Source organism: Anser brachyrhynchus, assembly GCF_964034855.1.
Source record: "Anser brachyrhynchus genome assembly, chromosome: 17".
Lineage (NCBI taxonomy): Eukaryota > Metazoa > Chordata > Aves > Anseriformes > Anatidae > Anser > Anser brachyrhynchus.
The window spans coordinates 10,850,928-10,871,641 of NC_137710.1; the positions used below are offsets into that span (position 1 = coordinate 10,850,928).

General features: G+C 38.5%; 2 protein-coding genes and 1 long non-coding RNA gene across 8 annotated transcripts in view; 1 reads left to right on the forward strand and 2 right to left on the reverse strand.

Annotated features, from left to right (window-relative positions):
- Window positions 1-10,235, reverse strand: part of SLC5A1 (solute carrier family 5 member 1) — a 63,241-nt gene extending 53,006 nt beyond the window's left edge. For 3 of the 4 annotated variants that reach the window (XM_080560038.1, XM_080560050.1, XM_080560047.1), the window contains exon 1: window positions 9,502-10,235. The gene's annotated coding sequence lies outside the window, so the exon portion shown is untranslated. The remainder of the gene's footprint in view (window positions 1-9,501) is intronic. The other variant, XM_080560049.1, reaches the window with a different exon arrangement.
- LOC308179630 lies at window positions 89-11,821 on the forward strand. The gene is made up of 2 exons (XR_013940455.1): window positions 89-4,171; window positions 5,451-11,821. It is a non-coding gene; the product is annotated as an uncharacterized lncRNA (long non-coding RNA).
- On the reverse strand, window positions 10,384-20,536 carry YWHAH (tyrosine 3-monooxygenase/tryptophan 5-monooxygenase activation protein eta). 3 transcript variants are annotated; one of them, XM_080560117.1, is made up of 3 exons: window positions 20,017-20,486; window positions 15,978-16,036; window positions 10,384-11,820 (listed from the first exon to the last, which is right to left on the reverse strand). In XM_080560117.1, exons 2-3 carry the CDS (start codon window positions 16,020-16,022, stop codon window positions 11,164-11,166), a joined length of 702 nt encoding a protein of 233 aa, XP_080416243.1. In that variant the 5' UTR covers window positions 16,023-16,036; window positions 20,017-20,486; the 3' UTR covers window positions 10,384-11,163. The 3 variants fall into 3 exon arrangements, with proteins under 3 accessions (XP_080416243.1, XP_080416241.1, XP_080416242.1); XM_080560115.1 differs by lacking the exon at window positions 20,017-20,486 and adding an exon at window positions 17,246-19,947; XM_080560116.1 differs by lacking the exon at window positions 15,978-16,036 and having other exon boundaries at window positions 20,017-20,536.
- Window positions 20,537-20,714: the final 178 nt, after the last annotated feature.

Consider the following 20,714-nt stretch of genomic DNA (forward strand, 5'->3'; position numbering starts at 1 on the left):
AAAGGAGTTTCATTGCAAAACTCTGCAGTCATCAGGCTGGAAACGTTCCAGGTGTTTAATCACAGGCAGCAGGGTGAGAACTGAGAGAAAGAGAAGAAAAATCTCAGTGATAAGCAGCACTAGGAAGGATGTGGTGACTGAGGGAGAGAAACAGGAAAAGGGGAGGAGGAGAGGAAAGGGAGAAAAACATCTCACACCACTGATGAACAGAAGCACAAACATCAAGAAAACACATAAAACAAGGCCAGCATCAATTCCACAAAGTTATTCTTCAGTTCTCATATTCCTCCACCTTAAACTAAAAGTTACTCAGAGAACAGCTAACTGTGTGCATCTCAAGCAAAATTCAGGCTACGCTGGGCATTATCATACAGTCGAGTGGTACTACCCACCAGTTACATCTTCATGTAGTTACCAAACTGTGTTTCTTCAAGGAGAGTGGGGGAGGAAGGAAATCTTGTCAGGGACAGCACAAAATGAAGAAAAAAAAGACTGCTAGAGAAGAAGACAAATAGGACCGTGTGTGAGTGTGTGTGTGTTCCTTTTTTTCTCTTTTTTTTTTTTTAAACAGGCTTAGCTATGAGACTGAAATTATCTGCATTAATGAAGCAGTGTTCAAGCTGCAGTCTTATTTCAAAAATACAGGTATTTTTAAGGAACAGTGGTAAAAGGTGAATTAGTAATGCCCTTTGAGTTCTGATAAAGCCCCTCAATGAACACTGATACATACTAACAGTGAGTCAAACAAAAAAATGTTGAGAGTTGACTTAACAGTGGGAAAGGGAAAACATGAGTCACATGTTACACTCAAGTTAAACAAAAGAAATCTACTAGCCATTTTAAACTGTGTACCCTAAAGTCAAAAATATTAGTATGTACAAATGTCTAATGCCTTCATTAATGTAGCAAATGCTATGGTTTACAATTCCACATTCGGGTGTTCTGCATTCAATAAAAATAAGACAAATTCAGCTCCTGTTAATACCACACAATAAAGCTTACAGGTAATAGAAGAAAGGGGAAAACTACAAAGTAATTTAGTGACAGCAAGGAAAATGTGCAGACGTGATTCTTCAACTTAATCTGAGAACTTCAGCTCTCAACCCACTTTAATCCTAAAATTATTATTTTTTTAAAATAAATGTTGAAATAACTAAAAGGGTCTCTAAGTAATACCTGTTTCTATTAAATAAGGAATAAATTATAAGAGCAGAAAAGATATTTACCAGCAAGAATTAGAATAACTGTTATACAAAATATCTCCTGGGTGTTCTTGACTTCGTGTCAGCCCATCACTTGCTAATTAGCACCAAGACATTATTGTGATTACACCAGGATAACAGGATGAATAATTCATAATACCTGTACCCAGCGATCTGGCACCATTAGCAGATCTTAATTCCTAACCCCAGGAGTCAGTATACATTTTATGGCAGAATTAACAACACATATATACGTATTATATATTTTGTGAATATTTTAAGCAATTGTTTTAAACACAACTAGTGCTGGGATACTAAACTAAGCTAAAAATTTCATCCACTCTTAGACTTGTTAAAAATGGCATTTCATAGCACTAAGATTGTGTCAGATCCCTCAAATCTTGAGTTTTGCTTCCCCAGTAAGATGGCAATAGACAGTTTACTGTAAACTCCAAAATTCCTACATGTCTTCTGAAGACAAGACAGTGCAATAGAAGCTTATAGCACATAACAGATTATTGAAGATGTGATTCTAGCTCTACTTACACTACACTAGGGTTTATCTACACAAAACTTCATCAAAAAAGCTCCTTGAGAATAGTTGTTCATTCTAATCACAAGGTGAACTGTTACCTTTTTCTCAAAGAAATACTCTGGGACAAATGTACCATAAATTTCCAAGCATAGGAAAGTTCTCTTAGTATGGACTGACTGCATTCACCATCAGAGCTGGTGAACTAGACATCAATGATACAATTACTCAAGGAAAAGATTCTGGTCTTAATCTATCATTTCAAAGCCCAAAGAAAAGAGCAAGAATAAATAAATTAGTCTGAAATTCAGAATCTGTCACTTAACTATATTAAGAGTAAGTCATTAAAAATTAATTTATCAATCCACCATATTTCCTCTTTTTTTTTTTTTTTATCTCCCTTTGGATGAGGAGAATTTGACTTGAAATAAGTTTATCTTGCTTTTATAGCTCACTTAAATCAATTTTCCTTTACCTTGTCAGATTTACAATAATAATGTAACAATTTGGGTGGAAAAATCTTTTACAAGTTGAGATTAAAATTATCATTTTTTTAATTTAGTTTTGTGGAATATTCAGTTTGTTTTGTTTTGTTTTTCTAATTAAATACTGAAATCTATGAAAGTCCATGCAGGACAAGCAAACCACCTAATAGATGATTTGAAGGATGAGAAAATATTTAACGGAAAGAACTATTCCCACTGCTAGGATTTGAACTTTCCTCTTTAGTGAAATGATGCTCAGCTGTCAGAAGAGAAGAAAGAAAACCTTCAAGATGAAATTTAGATGAGCAGTTTATGGAACCTGCACATTTTTTTCTTAGCAATATAAAACATTAAGTCAAAATAGAGCTTCTACTGTGGCAGGTGGCAATACTAAAAGTATATCAAGAAATCTTATAATTTGCTGACAAAGTGAAATGCTTCCCCCATATTTTCCAAATCAGCCTTGCCATGACTTACTAGAAATTCCACTCCAGTGGCTTGTAAGAACTTGCAAACGAGGTATTTTCAAACTTGGAATACCATTTACTTTTTCTATTAAACAATTTTAAACACCTGTAATTAATGACGTTCATTGCAACATTGTATACTTTACAGTGTACAAAAATGAACATTTTTAACACAGAAGTGCAGGGACAATCCCAAAGCAAGTCTCAGCTGTGAAAAGCAGGGGAATGAATCAGCAACAGCACCAAAGCGTTCTCATATATTAAGAACACCGTACTCTGTTGATGCCAATGACGGCAAACATCTCAACTCCCCAATGCTTCCATGACGTTTTACAGCCCAAAGAGGCTTAACAGGACTTGTTTCAGAAGAGGCAAATAGCAGCCCTTAAAAAGCTTTGAGGTGACAAGTGAGGAAGAACTATTCCTGCCCTTTAAGGACATGCTGGAATTTCAGCAGAAACACACTGACCCATCATGGTGGCCAGCCAGCAAACATTTGGAGTGAGCTGTGCCATTTCATGCCAAACACGGGCTTCGGCCTTCTGCTCCCATCTCCGGATTTGGGCCGCAGGGACAGCGATGGGGATCATTGCTCCAGGATAGCTCTGGTTGCCACAGAGGCAGGAAGCTGCTACAGATGGTCCCCAGTTGTCCTGGATTGTCTGCATGGCACACAGACCTCTGCAACACACCCCAAATATTAATTTATTCAGGGTCAAGTTTCAAAGTTCTAGCACCCTTAACTCTCAGGTTTTCCTGGTTATCTCACTGAAGTAGCTAGGATTGTATTTAAATATAAAATCAGCACCTGGGCTTTGTTTTTTCAGTGATTTAAACCCAAGTAAACATGAGATAAGCATCAGTTTTTAATTACAGAAAGAGAATACTCTCCATTTGACTCAGAGGGGACACCAGTTGATTACTGCGTTACTACAGACATCTGCTAGTCTCTGCCCTCTGCAAGAGTCAGATGTTCAAAAAAAAATTCTTATTGATTTCTACAGTGACAAAATATTTGCTGATTAACAGAACCTTACTTCAAAATATTAGAAAAATACTACTGTGTTGTCTTCCACCCAAGCACATAGTGATCTACTGCAGCAGCTGTTTGACACTAATGACTAAAGGCAATCCCTTTCAATAGCCTTAGAGAGCAAATATTTAACAAATTGCCTTCTTCTTGGCCTTTGTTATGCTAGGGTGGAACCACAAATACATCTATATGCTTTTAGTTTATAACTCAAGTCCTGAAATCAATTCCAATTTCACTCCAAATGATGGCATAATGGCAAGACAGAGCTTACGTTGCAATGCACTTCTGCATAAATTGATTTTGATCTCATTTACACATGAATGAATCTTCATTAATTCTACTGACAGTATTAAGAATTAGTTCAGATCTTGATTCTCTGCATCAAAATCTGTTGTAAATTGTCCATCAATTTAAGGACTGTTCAAGGTCTCAAGGAACTATAAGATACATGTGTATGTATATACTTTATTTTCTACTTTCACTTACTATTATTTAATAGATGTATATAAATAACAGATTTTAGAGTATTTTATTATAATAATTATGTAGTAAAACTTCATTGTCAATCCTTTAGTTTATCAATGACATTTTTAAAAATGTATATATAATTATAGCTTATACAATTATATTTTTAATGTGCAATATTATAATAATATACAGTATATTTCTCTGTTGGGAACTCATTCACTTACTTTCTGTCCGCCAAATCTCCCAGAGTAGATACCGGGCAGAATTTGCATTACATATGCATTTTAAAATATGCTTGTGTTCAAGAATGTGCAAAGATAAATTTCCATGGGGTATTAAGTTAGCATGTGGTATGGAACATAGTTTCTAGAATCTTAAATGTAGATTCTAAAAACTCATTCTAAAATGATAAACAAAAGGCTGTTCATTTCAGCTCTAGAACAATCTTTGCTAAAAGCAAAAAATATAAAATGTTTTATAAACTTTATTTTTTAGGATACTAAATGAATGGTCCAAAATAGATTGGTTATCCTATAAGTAGCATAACAGATTTAAGGCCAAAGTCTACTAAGTGTGTTAATTCAACCCTCAAACTGTGTACGGTAAAATTATCAAAAGACGATCAAAGATGAGAAAAAAAGAACAGCTCTTTCTGTGTTTTTGTTGATCCTGTTGCTACGTAATTGTTAATGGAAATATTTTTCTTAAATGGTATTGTGTTCTTCTGTTTTTTTCCTTCAAAAACAATAATAGCAAGATAGTATTTTTTTTTTTTCATTTATACTTATCTAGCTAGTGGAAGATGACTATTACAGTACTTATGATCTAGAAGGCTGCATATTCTAAATCAGTTTATAGTCTTGAACAGGACACATTTCTTGTTACTTGTGTTTGACACTTCATTACTGAAACAAGATACAGAGCTACATTACAAAAGAACTTCTACATGTTTTCCATAGCAATGTATGCTTTCATGGAAACCTCATCTTGAATTTATCATAGTCTCACCTTAAGCATTTTCATCTCACCTGCTTTCAAAAACATTTATGTCTGAAATAGATTTTCTGAAGGTATTTTATAATATTCCAGTACTTAAATCTTGCACTTTCACATGTAGAAGATACACTTCCTTAAATTCAAAGCTCTCTTGCCTTCTGCAATGCTTCCAGGAATATTTTACTTTTATCTGTCATCTTCATACTCCTTATACACAAACATAAAAATGAGTCTGAATAATTATACCTATAGATCATTTTCTTACAGACATGACAATAACCATAACCAATATGGAAGACCAGTTCATATAGGACCAGTCTGGGAAAGCAATTCTATCAACTAAGTACTTGCTCGCTTTTGGGGCATGCAGGTTAAGGTAGCCAGAAGCCTGGCTTACTTGATTTCTGAAAGATTATGTGATTTCTGACACAAACTAAAAAATCTACCTTGGCCTGACCTCAGTGTTTAGAATACATCTTTGTTTATCTCATAGTTTATTAAAACTCAGAAGCTAAACTGCCCTAAGTTCAGCTAAACTGAACTTCAAGTACTTTGGGCTTCTTCAGAACAAGTTCTAAACACCCTGTATCGATTATATATATAAATTAACCTCACACACTGATTCAGATGCCACTAATTTCGATGAGCTTCTTCAATAAACCTAAAAATGTATCCAACAAGTTGTTTTACTGAAGAGCATTCCTGCCATGGACTTCAGTTAATTTCTCTTGAGCAGCTGTTAAATTAGTTCAAATATATAGCATGGATAGGATTAAAAAACAAGAACATGTAAATTCTTGTTCTTTATCTTTTTTTTTTTTAAAGTTTTTGTCTAAGCTTTTATCTTTTTTCTCTGTCCTTAAACTCAAACAGGTTTGCTGAAGAATTTCAGACCGGCCCCATGATGACAGAGAATATTTGATAATGTATATCGACATTAGTTTTCACCCTTCTGACTTTTGCTATTATTCTTAAGTCATTTTCATGTATGACTTAAAACATGACTGGTCATTTCATTTCCCTCCACCTGAAGTGTACTGCCATAAAGTCTTTTCTAGGTAATTGTATAGCAGCCTATTGCAGCTGCTGAAAGCAGCACATGGAGTAGGTTAGTAAGTACTCCTATGCTGCTTTGGAAATACATTTGGCTCTAAAATTCAGTCCTTCCCAGCTTAGGCATTTGGGTCACAAGTAATGGTATTAAGGATGGCAAACAATAAGCAGAAGTTATATACAATGGAAAAGCAACACAGGAGAATCACTTTCAAAACCATAGTTATTCCAAAGAAGTTACTAGAAAAACATGATTACTTACCAGAGTAACTGTGGTTCTTTGATGCATGTTAACCATAATGATCTCAATCTCACTTTTTTTTCCTTAAAGCTTCTTTTTGTTTAAAAAGTCAGTCTTCTGCAATGCTATAATGCTATTGTATAATAAAGCCCTTATTACACACAGCGTAAGTTTAGTTTCCTGTTGTAATGGCACATTTTGTTTTAGTGTGGGATTCAAAAAGGAGGGTGGGAGGTGGTGATAGAGAACTCTGCAGCAAATGCAACTATGTAAAATGTGAACGCATTGAAGCAGATTAGGACACAGACTGAATTTCTGTCCCTATAAAGAACATTCTATTGAGGTTTGATTATCCTTTAGCTTTCAAGCTCATACGGAATCATATAAAATGCTGCTTTACCATCAGCAGCTATCAGGTTGCTAAAAATTCAAGGATACCCATATACCTTGCTCATACTACATAAATTAAGGCCCTCTGAGTGACTTAATCTTTCAGCGAAGTTTGCCTGTGAAAGGCACGGCAAAGATCAAGCAAGCATTACTCCCATCCAGAACCGGCCATCTGGTAAGCAGGTAAGCATCTTATTATACCTGAAATAAGGCAGTGTAAAGAGATACAGATCCCAGGGATAGGGTGGCATGTTCTGATGTTTTTACTCCTTCCACTCCTGCTTCAGAAAGGAATGCTGTGAACTTCAGCTAAGCACTTCTGGTGAATACCTCTGGTGTCTACAGAGATGGGTGCAGCCTAGGGTTTGATTTTAGAGATTGAAACTCAATAGGCATGAGTTGGGGATCACCTAAGACAAATAACCAATTGGAAAATATCTGAATCCCACAGCTCACTGAGGAATATTGCAATAATCAATACACCCTAGTCATCTGTCTTGTTTTCATCCAGATCATTGCTATGATAAGGATTACAGAAAAGCATACAGTAATTCCATGGCCCAGAAAATTAAAATTGCTGAAATGGTAACAATATGGACTGCATCAGAGCATTTCTTGTTCTTACGCTATAGAAAATGGGCCCACTGACTCAGCAAAAAACACTGACAAGAAAATGCCTTTTGTGACACTGGATCATTAACTGACAACTGCAGAACATGGGAGAAGTATCTGCTCTCCTACTGAAAAACTAACATATTGCTATACTGCTGGTGGCAGAAGCGGGTGAAAGAATTTTAACTCAGAAGACTTCCTAAAACTCGTGGTCATTAACTTATACAGAGCAACCATGACTGTCAACACTTGGTTTATGAATTCTTAACAAAGACAGAAATGGTTTTTACGCCACAGAGCACTCAATAATAAGACATTTAAGTTTAAAGAACTTCCTAAATAGATTACAGATTATTTGAAGATTTAGCTGAAGAATTCACCTTGCCCTTAGGGAAGCATCCACTGCTATAAAGCTAATATGCAGATCACATATTTAATGAAACCAGTATGACTTTTGTGTCTGTTACCCTTACTTACCCGAACACACCCAGTACTTTCACTCACCTGCCTTTAAGTTCATCACCCTCAACAGAACTTGATCATCACTTAGATCTTTCCCAAATATACTGAGATGGCAGCTTGAGTAATCATATGAGTCAGCATGCAGTCCAGCACAAACACATGCCACCCATTTGCAGGAGAAACAACCTGCCAGTTGTTCCTCATTAGGAATTTTAACCTTCATGTTTCAGAGGAAGTTAATCTACAAACTTAAGATAATCTTCTGTTCACCAAATTCTCCTTTGCTAGGAGCACTTGGTAGTAAGTTACCTGCATTTGACAGTTCACTGACAAACTCTACATCATTTTGTGAGTTTTATCTCAGGACATTCAATAAGGAAACGCTCACTATTCCTATGTATTTTGGATAGTTCCTCTAGAGATCCTGGCTCGAGATACAAAATTCTTAGAAGGCAGTTGTTACTTTCCAGCCAGATCTACTTATGCTATTAGATCCTGACATCTGGTACGAAACCTAGATAGTTTCCAAGTACCAGCAACCTTTGACAGAGCAAGCATTTTCAATCCAGTTTGCAATACCTCACAATTGGTGTTCCTAGTTTTCCATCACCTCTAACGGCTTTCTAAGGGCCTCTATGTTCATGAACGGTCAGTCAACCAGCGAAAATGTGTTAAGGGATATAGCAATACATTAAGAGAATGAAGGAATTTTAACTTCAATTTTTCACATAGCTTTCTAACATCTTCCAGTCATCTCATCTGTTTATATTTATGGCTATAACTGATTAATCTACTGAAACTTATACCGCATGGGAGAAGGGAACCCACCCTTCCAGCAAAGTAACCAGTAAGCCATTTCAAAATGGAATTTCATACCTCATGATAACCAGTAAAGATTTACCCAGATTAATGACAATACAGGGAAACACAACTATCTAATAACTGTAATTTATAACCTTTCCTATCAGAAATGACTAAAGCACCCAGGAACTGTTCTGTACCATTTCACAGAATGCCTTTAGTTTCCATTTTGGACCTCACGCACAGTGTCAGTAGCTAATCTTCAACTGCCTAGCCTGGAAGTCAGAGCCCTGCTGACTCACGGACTGCATAATGCTCATCATTTTCTGACAAAGGAGCTGCACAGGACTGTAATTAGAAGGACTCCTTAGCCTTTGAATTAACAAAAAGATATTGATACTTATTTAAAAAAGAAAAAAGAAAATAAACCTAGCAATTGCCAACAACGATTAAACAGCCAGTGTTTTGATGTATAAAGGCAGTCTCATTGCCAAGCTTTAACTTGGTTCCACAGGGGCAGGTATGCAAATCTGAGAGGGAAGAAATGAGAATATGTAAGAGCACCATATGAGACTTGTGAAGTCCAAAAGGTTATTACTGGCCAGAAGACTCCAGCAATTGAAGGAACAGGGACTCATGCACTGTTTGAGCAGAGCAAGTAAGAAAAAGGGACTTCCAGAATAGGCTACGGGCACACGGCAATAATTCATACTAACTACACAATTCAAGCTACTTTAGGAGGAGGTCAAGCATCTCAACCTTATTCAACAGCCCATCAAGGTTCTGTAGTTTCATCTTTTTCACGTTGCACTAGTCTTCTGATCCTCACAAGCTTTACTGGCATAATAAAGCTGGAATCACCTAGAAGACAATAGAACATATGGACAAGTCTACGACTAAAATAAAATCTAATCCCCCAGATCCTTAAAAATAACCAGTGCATTGCTTTTAAAAAGTGTAAATTGTGGTTATTTAGGCCAGTACTATTTATTGTACAAGTCAAAGAAAAATTGATTTAGATAAAAATAAGAACTTACTTGACCTTTCAGCTAGCTCAGGTGCAGCCTGGATACAGTCACATGTAACTCAACAGCTAACTTTTCCTGCTTCAGAAGTACATATGAAACCAATAAATATACACTAACTGTTGGGGGAGGAAAAAAAAAAAAAGAAAGTAAGTTTGAGGACTAGATTTAAGTGAGCTACAACAGAGAGGCATTCTTTAAAAATAAATACTGTATTGTTACTGGGACTTAAATGTGTAAAAGTGATATTTGGTTAGTATTTCAGAAAAAAGGTTTAGTGTGCACAGAAGTAAATAATACAAGTCTCTGCACCTGTGTAACAATTACTATGGCTTACTACTTTTTAGCTCCTCAGTAGAATTGCATTACAACTGCTCTACCAAGCAAATTAACTAAAACATAGCTTTGGAAACTTCATTTCTAACACAGGTGTGAGCAGTATCATTTTAGTTTGCTGTGTTGTGTTTTTTTCATTTTAGCATACCGTTGTTTGTTCATTTGTTTTTAGCATATGAGGCAACTTCTCATTACACTTTTGCTTAAACATGTTTTGACCCATCAATGATATGATAAGTAATTCAATCTTTACTCTGAACAAAAGACAGGACAGCTCATGTAGAGATAATAACCCCGAAGCAGCATTTTATTTTATTCATTTAATTCCAAAACATTTAATTTAGAAGTCCGGCATCTCAGTCATCCATCTTAACATGGGCTAATAATGACACAGCGTTGTCAGAATACACAGACAACTAAACAGCCAGAATTTACAAAAAAATAAATTCATGATTCTTCAAAACAACTGCAAAAGGTTACAAGTATCAAAACTCTTAGGTAGATGCACTGCATTAAAAGAAACTGTGCACATAAGTTAGAGGCAAAAAAAAATTGCTACTGAAACCTCACATTTCAAACAGTTTATTGTAAACTGATGAACAGGGCTGTCATTTCACATCAGCTTAACTGCTTTCATTGACTGGAAAAAAAATTGAGGTGGCTAATTGACTTTGCATGCACAAAATGTACTGCTTAACAGAACTGTCAGCTCATTTCAAATGGCAAAAAATTTAATTGGAATCTAATCATCCTCAACCGCTTTCCATTATTCTTCCCCTTATGTTCTAATCAACAGGCAAACTAAAAATGCCTCAATTAATACGCATCTTTCTGCACTGTTTAAGTGCACCTAAGATAAATAGGGCCAATAAACCAATCGATCCATCAATGCCCATGAAGACTCATCTGAAACTGCTTCTTGATAAAGTGGACAGCAGATCTGAACAGCTGTACAATACAGATATGCTTAGCACTAGATATTTAGTGTGACTGTGGCAAGGTAATATTGGTGATGACGGGGATTGTGAAGTGGATGAAAGACAGATCAGAGGAAAGCTTTTTAATTATTGCCCTCTCCTGCTTCTTCATCTTGCTGGTCACTCGTCCACAGAGTGAGATTATCTCGAAGTAACTGCATGATGAGAGTGGAGTCCTTGTAGGAATCCTCATTTAGTGTGTCCAGCTCTGCTATGGCATCATCAAAGGCTTGTTTGGCTAAAAGGCAGGCTTGCTCAGGGGCATTCTGGATTTCATAGTAGAACACCGAGAAATTGAGTGCCAGCCCAAGCCTAATTGGGTGAGTGGGCTGCATGTGCTCTTTGCTGATTTCAAAGGCCTCTTTATAGGCAGCTTCTGAGGCTTCCACGACACTGTTCTTCTTCTCTCCAGCAGCAACTTCTGCCAAGTAGCGGTAATAATCTCCTTTCATTTTCAGATAAAAGACCTTGCTCTCATACTGGAAGTCATTGCAGTTCTTGATCAAGTACTTATCGAGGAGAGCCAAAACATCATTGCAGACCGTCTCAAGCTCCTTTTCTATCTTCTCCCTATAGGCTTTGACCTTCTCCAGCTTCTTCTCATTCCCATCCGCCATAGTCTTCTGCTCTATGCTGCTGATCACACGCCAGGAAGATCGTCTAGCTCCAACTACATTCTTGTAGGCTACAGACAGCAGGTTTCTGTCCTCATTTGAGAGAGGCTCATTCAGCTCAGTTACCTGAAAATACAGACAAAGATCAAATTTAAAGGGTTTGTCTAAAGAGCATGGAAGCTTGCATCATGTAGTACAAGATTCAAAATTCCTTCTAGACAGGAGACAGTTTGTAACTTTGAAAATTTAAAACTGGCTTTGCAGTCAAGACGTAATGAATACCCCCAACAGTTCTGCTGTAATAGAACTGGTATTTAAAACCCATTACAAAGCATATTCACTGAATGAGAGTGAGTCAGACTGGTGTAACAGAGAAGCATTTGCAGGAGGGCTCGGTTCTCAGGAAGTCTTTGCTATAATTATGCAGACTACATATTTAACAATGAATTTAAATGTACCTAGAATACCAGTTTTACGAATCTGGAACACAGCACAGACACTGGAAACTGATGCAGTTCTTGCATTTCTTTTCCCCTGCTGGTTGCTTTCAATCTACAGCAGAGATGGAAGCGCTGAAGTCATTATGATTAAGCTCTGCATAGTACAAATGGAATTAGTGTTTCATATTATCTTTCACTTAGTGAGCAATTATATAATGTAATGCAAAAGTTATCTGGATTTCTGTAGACTGATGGGTGCTGACAAATTTCTGGGATAGACATGGAAGAAATTTAATACTGCATTTAGGCCTTTTTCACTCTGATGATTAGGGAAAAATGCCTTTCAAACAGTCACTTCAAGTTGTTCAATTTTTGCACATTTAGAAACATGAAATTAAACTGAGGAATTAGATTGAAGAACACAGCTCCACTACTTCAAGAACACTGCATTAGCTGCATTGAAAGAAGTCACTAGAATTCTAAGGATACGTACTTCCATGTGAAAGTAAGCTTGACGCTGCTCACACTGCTAAAATCATTAACTACTGTCAAAAAATGTGCATATTTACACATGACACATCAGAACATCTGCAAATACTTGTACACTGCAAACAACTGTCACAGATATTTACACTATTTTGAGATCTTTGGTGTAACCAGTGTACCTTCCAGTGAACACATCTTTCCTAGTCTAAAGAAATAGTTTATATTAATTATACGCCTTCTAGTGGAAGGTGTCCCTGCCCACTGCAGGGGGGGGTAGAATTAGATGATCTTTAAGGTCCCTTCGAACCCAAACCACTCTATGTTTCTGTTTCCATAAGAGAGCTTACTTTTAAATTTAGTTGTCTCCAAAATGCCTCTGCCCAACTGCTCAAGGGACCTGAATTCCCACAAGACACTGCTCTGCCTGGCCTAATATAATGACAGATCATCTACGAAGGGTAAAATGCACAGGAATCAACTCTAATGTAGTTGTCACAAGCTTCTTCATAGCTTCCACTCAACATTCCCATGGGCACAATCTCCACTATGATCCACCTGTATTACCTTCTCCAGTAAAGATATCAACTCCTCCTAGATGTCAAGGCTCAACTAAGAGATTTTTATTCCCTACAGTCTATTAGAACAGCATTTCCTTTTACAGAAGTGGAATAAAAACCACCATAGATTATCACTTGATTCTTGGTCTTTGATCACTTGGTCTTTCCTGCACTACTGGAGAACTTCACTTGAAAGGTCTACGCTTGAAAGAACTGCAAGTTCTCTGACAACTGCTAATTTAAAGGAATCAATGATGCTTTGTTAAAACTTCAAACACCCTTTAACAATAAAACTTTTTTTCCCACCTGTCTTCATTTACATATCAAGTATTTTTTCTAGTACTTTTCAACTAGTGTAAAGATAACATACTATGTTCCCCATGTGTTGAGTATGAAAAACTATACGAGACAAAAATAACTATGGATGCACAAAACTAACTTGAGTCTTGGTGGTGCAATAGTAAGAGATGTGCCACCTCTTGCCCTTTTAACCCAGACTCCATGTGATGGAAATGAAATCTGAAAGACTTCAACCACAGCTACCCTAATCCTTTATCTGATGCATCATCATCACAATTTTTCACCTCATCTTCCATTTATCACCTGTTTCTTACCCTCAGCTAGGTGCTACTACCTTCATACTCAATCCTTTTCCCTCTGCTTCAGATTAGGGACCCTCCTAAATGCTAGTGTTTATCTACTAACTCAGTTATGTGAGATATACAGTCACCCTAACCCTTATTTATTTCTTATACCTCCTTAAGGGGATCTTTTAAGCCTTTAAAAATAGTTATCTTCTGTGTAGTCAAGACACCAAAATAGTATTTTACAGTTTCTAACAAATACCCTGTGAGCCACTGAAAAAAATGGATTACTAAAATCTGAATTTTCACTATTCCATTCAGCTGGTATATTTACTTACAGGGATGTAAGTTGTCAATTTTCAAAATTTCATCTCATTTGTCACAAGAGACACGATACAATCTTACAGCAGTACCACTAGCCTTGAAAGAGTATTCCAGATTTTTCTAGTCCATTCTCTCTCTGCAGGCGTTACTCATTTTCAAATGCAGAAAATGCATCACAACACCCACCCTGAAAATGCCGATTCATAAAGCCCACTTGCACAGGAGATGCAACATTTGCAAATAACCTACACCTTAAAAGCCCTCCCAGCTTCCCTTCCTTAACCACTACTCAAGTTCAATGCAGGTGCTGATAAACAGCGTATTTGCAGAAATTTCTTATGTTCAAACTCTTAAATTACACATTAACGGAGGGAGAAACTTGTGAAGTCTAGCATAATCTAGCATAATCTTTGGTAATCTTGGTTGGTTTTTACTCAACCTTCAGTATTAGAAGTAGGTCTACAGTCATTTTAACTTTCAGAAACTGCATATATGTTAACTTTCAACTGGCCAGCTGAGGTTTAGCTTGCACTAAGAAAGGTTGCTAAAACTCTCTGTAAGCACTCGACTAACAAAACTTAAACTGACATAGCAAGATTAAGAAATAGCAGGGAATACTCAAGATACATTCATGTAGAACAGTTACAAACAAGAAATAAACCATCCCTCACAACTAACTACAAAGCAGTTGTTCATATGTAGAAAAAAATGCTAACTACTTAGAATATGAAAGTATCTAAGAGAAAAGATTCTTAATAGACTTTCAATAATTTAAGAGACTATTTCAGATTACCCCTAGACTGTAGGGTTTAATATTCAAGATGGCCATAAACTCACCTTGAAAACATTCCTTAAATAAAAAAGGAAAAAATAACAGAAGCTCATTCAACATGCTTAGGAGATGCTTAATAACTTTAATACGTATCAAAAGTTACTCACGGGTCTTGGAGAATCAGCAAAAAATATCAGTTCAAGCCTATGTCTAAACAATTGTGGTTTTTTTTGGTAATGAGTACTGTCTTTTTAGAATACATAAAACTAGGGAGAAAAAACACTAGAAGATTCTGGTCTTCCAACAAAGACTTTCAAAAATGTTTTCTAAACAATTAGTGACAAATTAAGACACTGACTTAACTAAAGTTTTGGAGAACAGAGCAGGAACTTTCAACAACTGCACATCCCATTGTCAAATATATTGCCTTCCCAAATGCAAGCCAACAGTCAGATGGCAAAGCATCAGTCTTCCACAACGAAACTACTCAAACCTAGCACAAAATACAATTAGCTTCAAAAAAGTCAATACACTGAAGATCGCCAAAGTTAACTGAGAAAGGTTTGAAAGCAAGCAGATCAGTTTCCTTTATTTCTTCAGACTTTCCACACTTCCAGGTAGAAATAAAAATGGACATTCCTATTTAATCTGCTTTAAAAGTTTTTGAAGTGATGTTTTCGCACTTTATCAAAGGAATTAAATACTGTAATACAAAAATGAAGCTTTTAGGTTTGCTTTAAGGCAGACAATACTTCTCGTTTGTGAGCATCAGCCACAGCTGTAACAGATGCAACATAACATAATCAAAAGACTACACAGAGCACTGCCACAAGCCTTGAAGCACAAAGCAAATTAATTTCTCAGGTAAGGTACAGTTCAGATATCAATACCATACCATTTCTGAGCAGATCGTGTTAACAATCTAAAAACCGATAACCATTTCCAAATCGAGCAGCACCTAACACAGAGTGCAGGAACGTGACGTAACAGATGAGTAGCTGCTCACTAGTGAGTGAACTTCTTCCTGGGGCAGAAGTTGCCAATGCTCAGAGTGAAACTCATTCCTTTCCAGTGCCACCTTTCGACATGCCTCAGGATGTCAGTGTCATTTCCACCTTACCTCCCTCATTTTTCTTTCATTAGTCCTGAGCCATTTCCATCTCATGCCAAAGGTGATTTCTGAAAGAGAAATGGCAAACTATTCGCTATCCTAGTTGAAAATGTTGATATTCTACATCTATCGAAAAAACACATCTGCCTTCCTCATACAGTGGTTATATTATAAGAAACTAATCTCAAAGGAAATTATTTGACCTTTAGGGATCTATCAACTGTTCTATCAATTTCAGATACATTATGAAATTAAATAAAACCAGACATTTTTGCCTTTACATGTTGGAATGTAAAGAAAAGCTTGGAATGGTGAAGGATTTTTTTTCTGTCCTCCATTGTACCTATAACCTTTCCTTAATAGAGAAGATCTTTGGCTCCAGCAACGTAGTTTTACTTTTTAGACCTAGGCTTTCTGTAATGGTTGTTAGAAAAAACAATAGCACTTAATAGAAAAACCTATTTGTAGCATGACTTCTAAGTAGTAACAACTTAGGTGCTGCCCCATACTTTTCTTACACAAGCACACCTCTCACACCTAAGTTTAAACCAGAACAATTTCTTGCATCACATAGCTTCAGTGTTTTATACCAAGCATTGGAGGCTCTATAGCTACATTTACTGTATTCCACAGTAAGGAAGTCATCTCAAAGCAGGGGAGGATATTGTTTATATTAAAGGCATCTCACTCCCTCATCCTATGCACTTATTTCATCAACCCAAAACCAGACACTCATATGAAGAAGCTGGTGATACAGTATTAAAAATTTGGAACACCTCAAACTTAAGTCCCTTCACATACATAGATAATGCCTACAAAGCAAACTAGAACCTCACGCGATTAGGCTTTAAAAGCTCTAGATTATACATAGATTCAATACTTCTCAGGGTGAAATAAATTGATTTCACAACTGATTTTAAAATTACTTATTTCAGCTGAGATCCATCTCCATTTTCAATTGAAGTATAAATGTCTACACCTGCTACATACCTATACCTATACTAGAAAAGCAGTATAGATTAATGAACCTTCCAAGCACTACATATGGGAATTAATACTGACTGAAATATTAAGAGTTAATAGAGCATAACTGTTCGACTATTTAGTATTTACAATCAAAATTTCAACTCCATTTCTGGAATAATCTAAACCCATAAGGATTCAATGCAGTATTCTCAGTGTCTTAAAGCCTTTGTTCCTACAAGCAAAAACCTTTAATACTCTATGCCAAAAGCTTGTTTTTTTTCTATTATGTTTGGAAGCAAATTTTTACCTACCGTGTAGGGTTATTTCAAATAGTTGGAATCCTACAGCAGTATTTAATGCAATGGGACTGCCACTGCCCTTGGACGAATGCCATTTCGTAGCAGCACATTTACACATGCATGTATTCGCTATTAAAACAATTCTGGCCGAAAAAAATAGTTAATTAAACCCATTACTTTGTAACAGCTATTTAAGCGAACACTTCACTCTCTACACGTTATAAGTACTGGAACCCTTCTAAGGAAAAGAAAACTCAATAGCAACGAAAAATGTATTATTGAGCAGTGATTTCCTTACTTAAGCTACAACTGCTACATCATTTACCTTTTCTATAGAATAGTGAACTGATAGGACTGAAGAATACGTGTTTCTCCAGCTTTATAGCAACAGCTGAAATGAGAGATTTGTCATACTTCTTCAGTGGCAGTCTCAAAGACGGGGCATATATGCTTTTGTTAAAATAGTTTTTGTCACTTTATGTTTTAGGAGCAACTATAAGGCTGCTGGCTATATTGTGGACTGTAGAAGTGTGGTGATAAATACCTGGAACCGAAACTAACCACTTTCATTTCTGTTATACTGGAAACACGTTATTTTCATACGGCGCCTTTAAAAAAAATAATGTGTTATATGCAGAGATTTTTTAAATCAAATCAAAATATATTGAACTAAGAATAGATATCCAACTTAGAACACTGATTTCCTGTTGAAAGAAGCTTAACATCACTGGATTGCAAAATTATTTGAATATTCCTCTATTTAGAGAAAAAGTTCTCCAAATACTTATTTACAGTCATTAAAATTGAAGGAAACATTAGCTGTGTGGGAACAGAACCCACGTAATAGTTGTTTCATAGGTGCTTAAGCTCACGCCTATAAAATCTGCTCAATCTTAAAAGAGCATTCTGGAAACTACCATCTTAGTTAACACCTGTGAAAGCCAAGCAACCAATAGATGCTACATTATGGGCACACCACATTACATGAACAGCTTCATAGGAGGAACTCGCCTTTCTAATGCAGCTTTGCTTTTTACATTTAGTGTCTATAATGTAATGTACCATAAATGCTTAAGGCTCAGCTCAGCTACAAAGCACTAGCAAGCTCCCAATTACGGAAGCTCATCATTATACAATTTCTTAGAGAGCAAAAGCAGCATCACAGAAGAGAATACTATAACACAAAATGAATGAAAATTGAACAGTAGTTAAGTCAGTTTAAGAAGACAGCTAGACATACACACTGGTTATTTTTATTTATGCGTTTCTGGAAGCGTGGCAAACACATTCTTTTTGCTTCACATGTTCAGAGAGCCACACACACACTATAGTTCAGCAATACTTGGAAAAATGAAAAGCCACTGTCTACACCTAGAAATTGTGTCTTGTAGAGCAGCAGCAGATTTTAATGACTTTTTGGTTGCACCCTTTAGAAATAGGGATGGAAAACGTTCTTGAGATGAATGAAGCTGTTACAACATTACACATATCAGAAATTCTAGCAGTATCATTAAATACTGTTCATTTTAATGTCTAGTACATTTAATACTCAGATACTCAAGGTTTATTACTGCTTCAGATCTAGATTGGTCCTAACATTTATTACGCCACTGTAAGGGAAAGTTACTTGAACATTAAAAAAAATAAAATACAAGAGCAACAAAATAAATGTCTCTTTCCTGCCCTCATTTAAGGAATGTGACATACATCCCAGTCCCTGAAGAAGACTATTTTTGTCACAAGAATCAATTCATTTAATGTGAACTTGATTTGAAGCTGCTCTTTCAAACCAAAACCCTCCCATGTCTTTAAACAGCACTACTCTCAAGGGAAATCTGAATCCTCCTGGGGCCTTCTAGTGTTCACAAAAAAGAGATTAACAAGACTAAACCTGTTATAAACAGATACAGCAAAGATACTACAAAACATTTACCAGCATTAACATTATCTGTAACATTCAGATTTATGTTTTATGGTGGTTTTTTTTTTTCCAAAAAAGAAGGAACTAGACATAATAAGTTTGTTCATTCTTCGATTTTATTGGGTACTAGTACAGACAGGTCAGTACAAGTAATTTTCATTGCTTGGTTTTGAAAGGAACTGAGTTGCAACTGCAGCTTACTGTTTAAACACATGTCAGTATTCAACTGTGTAAGGAATGCACTGAGAACGTTACCCTACAAAGGAGAGGCAAGAAGGCAACGTTAAAGCGTATGAAACCGTGCCCCGAACAGCCTTTATACCCGGATGCAGCCACTATACCATCTCCAAATCGGAGCGCTCACGTTTGCGGCCGAGGCCTGTGTTTCGTGCCTTTTATCGCCGAAGCGTCTAGAAAAGGAAGGGGCTCCCCTTGCCGGGCGCGGCTCTCCCAGGCACCCCCGCCCAGCGCCCCCAACCGCTGGCGTGGCCCGGACTGCCCTGGAAGGGGAGGCGCACCCCAAGGTCAGACTCGTCTACCCTTGCCCTGGTCCCCACAAGCCGGGGGTGTGGGGTGGGGGTGGGGGGCGGCAAGGGGGTCCCCATGTGGGGCAGCGCCCCCGTGGGCTCGCCCTGTGCTCCCGCGGCTCGGCGGGAGAACTGCAGAAGAAGGCAGGGGCACGGCCCCACCCCCGGGGTTGGGACCGCAAGGGGGGGCCGCGAGGGAGCGGAAGAAACGAGAGAGGAAGAAAATGGCAGAGGCGGCCCCAGGTGCCGCCCGGGCCCCGACCCCGCCTCGGGGCAGCCCGGCCTCCCTTCCGCACCCTCCCCGCGCACCGCCGGCCCGGCCCAGCCCCACTCACCGACTTCATGGCCGAGGCCATATCGTCGTAGCGCTCCGCCTGCTCGGCCAGGCGGGCTCGCTGCAGCAGCTGCTCTCGGTCCCCCATGGCCGCTTCCGTGGTGGCTGCCGGGCTGGGCACTCTGCGCCCCTCAGAAGGAGAGAGAGAGAGACGGGGGGGGGCTGCGAGCCGCGCCTCGAAACGCGCTCCTGGGGGCGAGCAGGGGCGAGAGCGCGGAGGGGACCGAAGCGGAGCCGCCGCCTCACGCCCAGCCGCCCGCTCTCTCTGTCCCTCTCTCTGCGACCGTTGGGCTTCGCCTCAGCCGCGGCAGGTCGGCGCCTCGCTCTCCCGGAGCGGCAGCCGCGCGCGCGCTCGCCGCGTCCCCTCACAGGCAGCGGCGTGTGAGCAGCCCCGCTCCGCCCGCCTCGGCGCCTCGCGCTGCCGCTGCTGCCGCCGCCTGCGCCTGCGCGCTGGGAAGGCAACGAGGGGGCGGAGCCGGGGGGGACTGCAGGGGAGGGGAGGGGGGCGCCGGCTCCCCCGCGTTCTATTTCTAGGTGACGTCACTTGCTATAAATAGCTACCCCGGGGCGCCGGCTAGGGAGGGGCGCTGGGGAGGAGGGCGCATGCGCGCTGCGAGTGCTGCATTTTACTGCTGCAAAGGTGGAGGTGGGCGCTGGGCGCGGGCACTGCGGAGCCAGCGCGGGGCTGCCGCCCGCAGC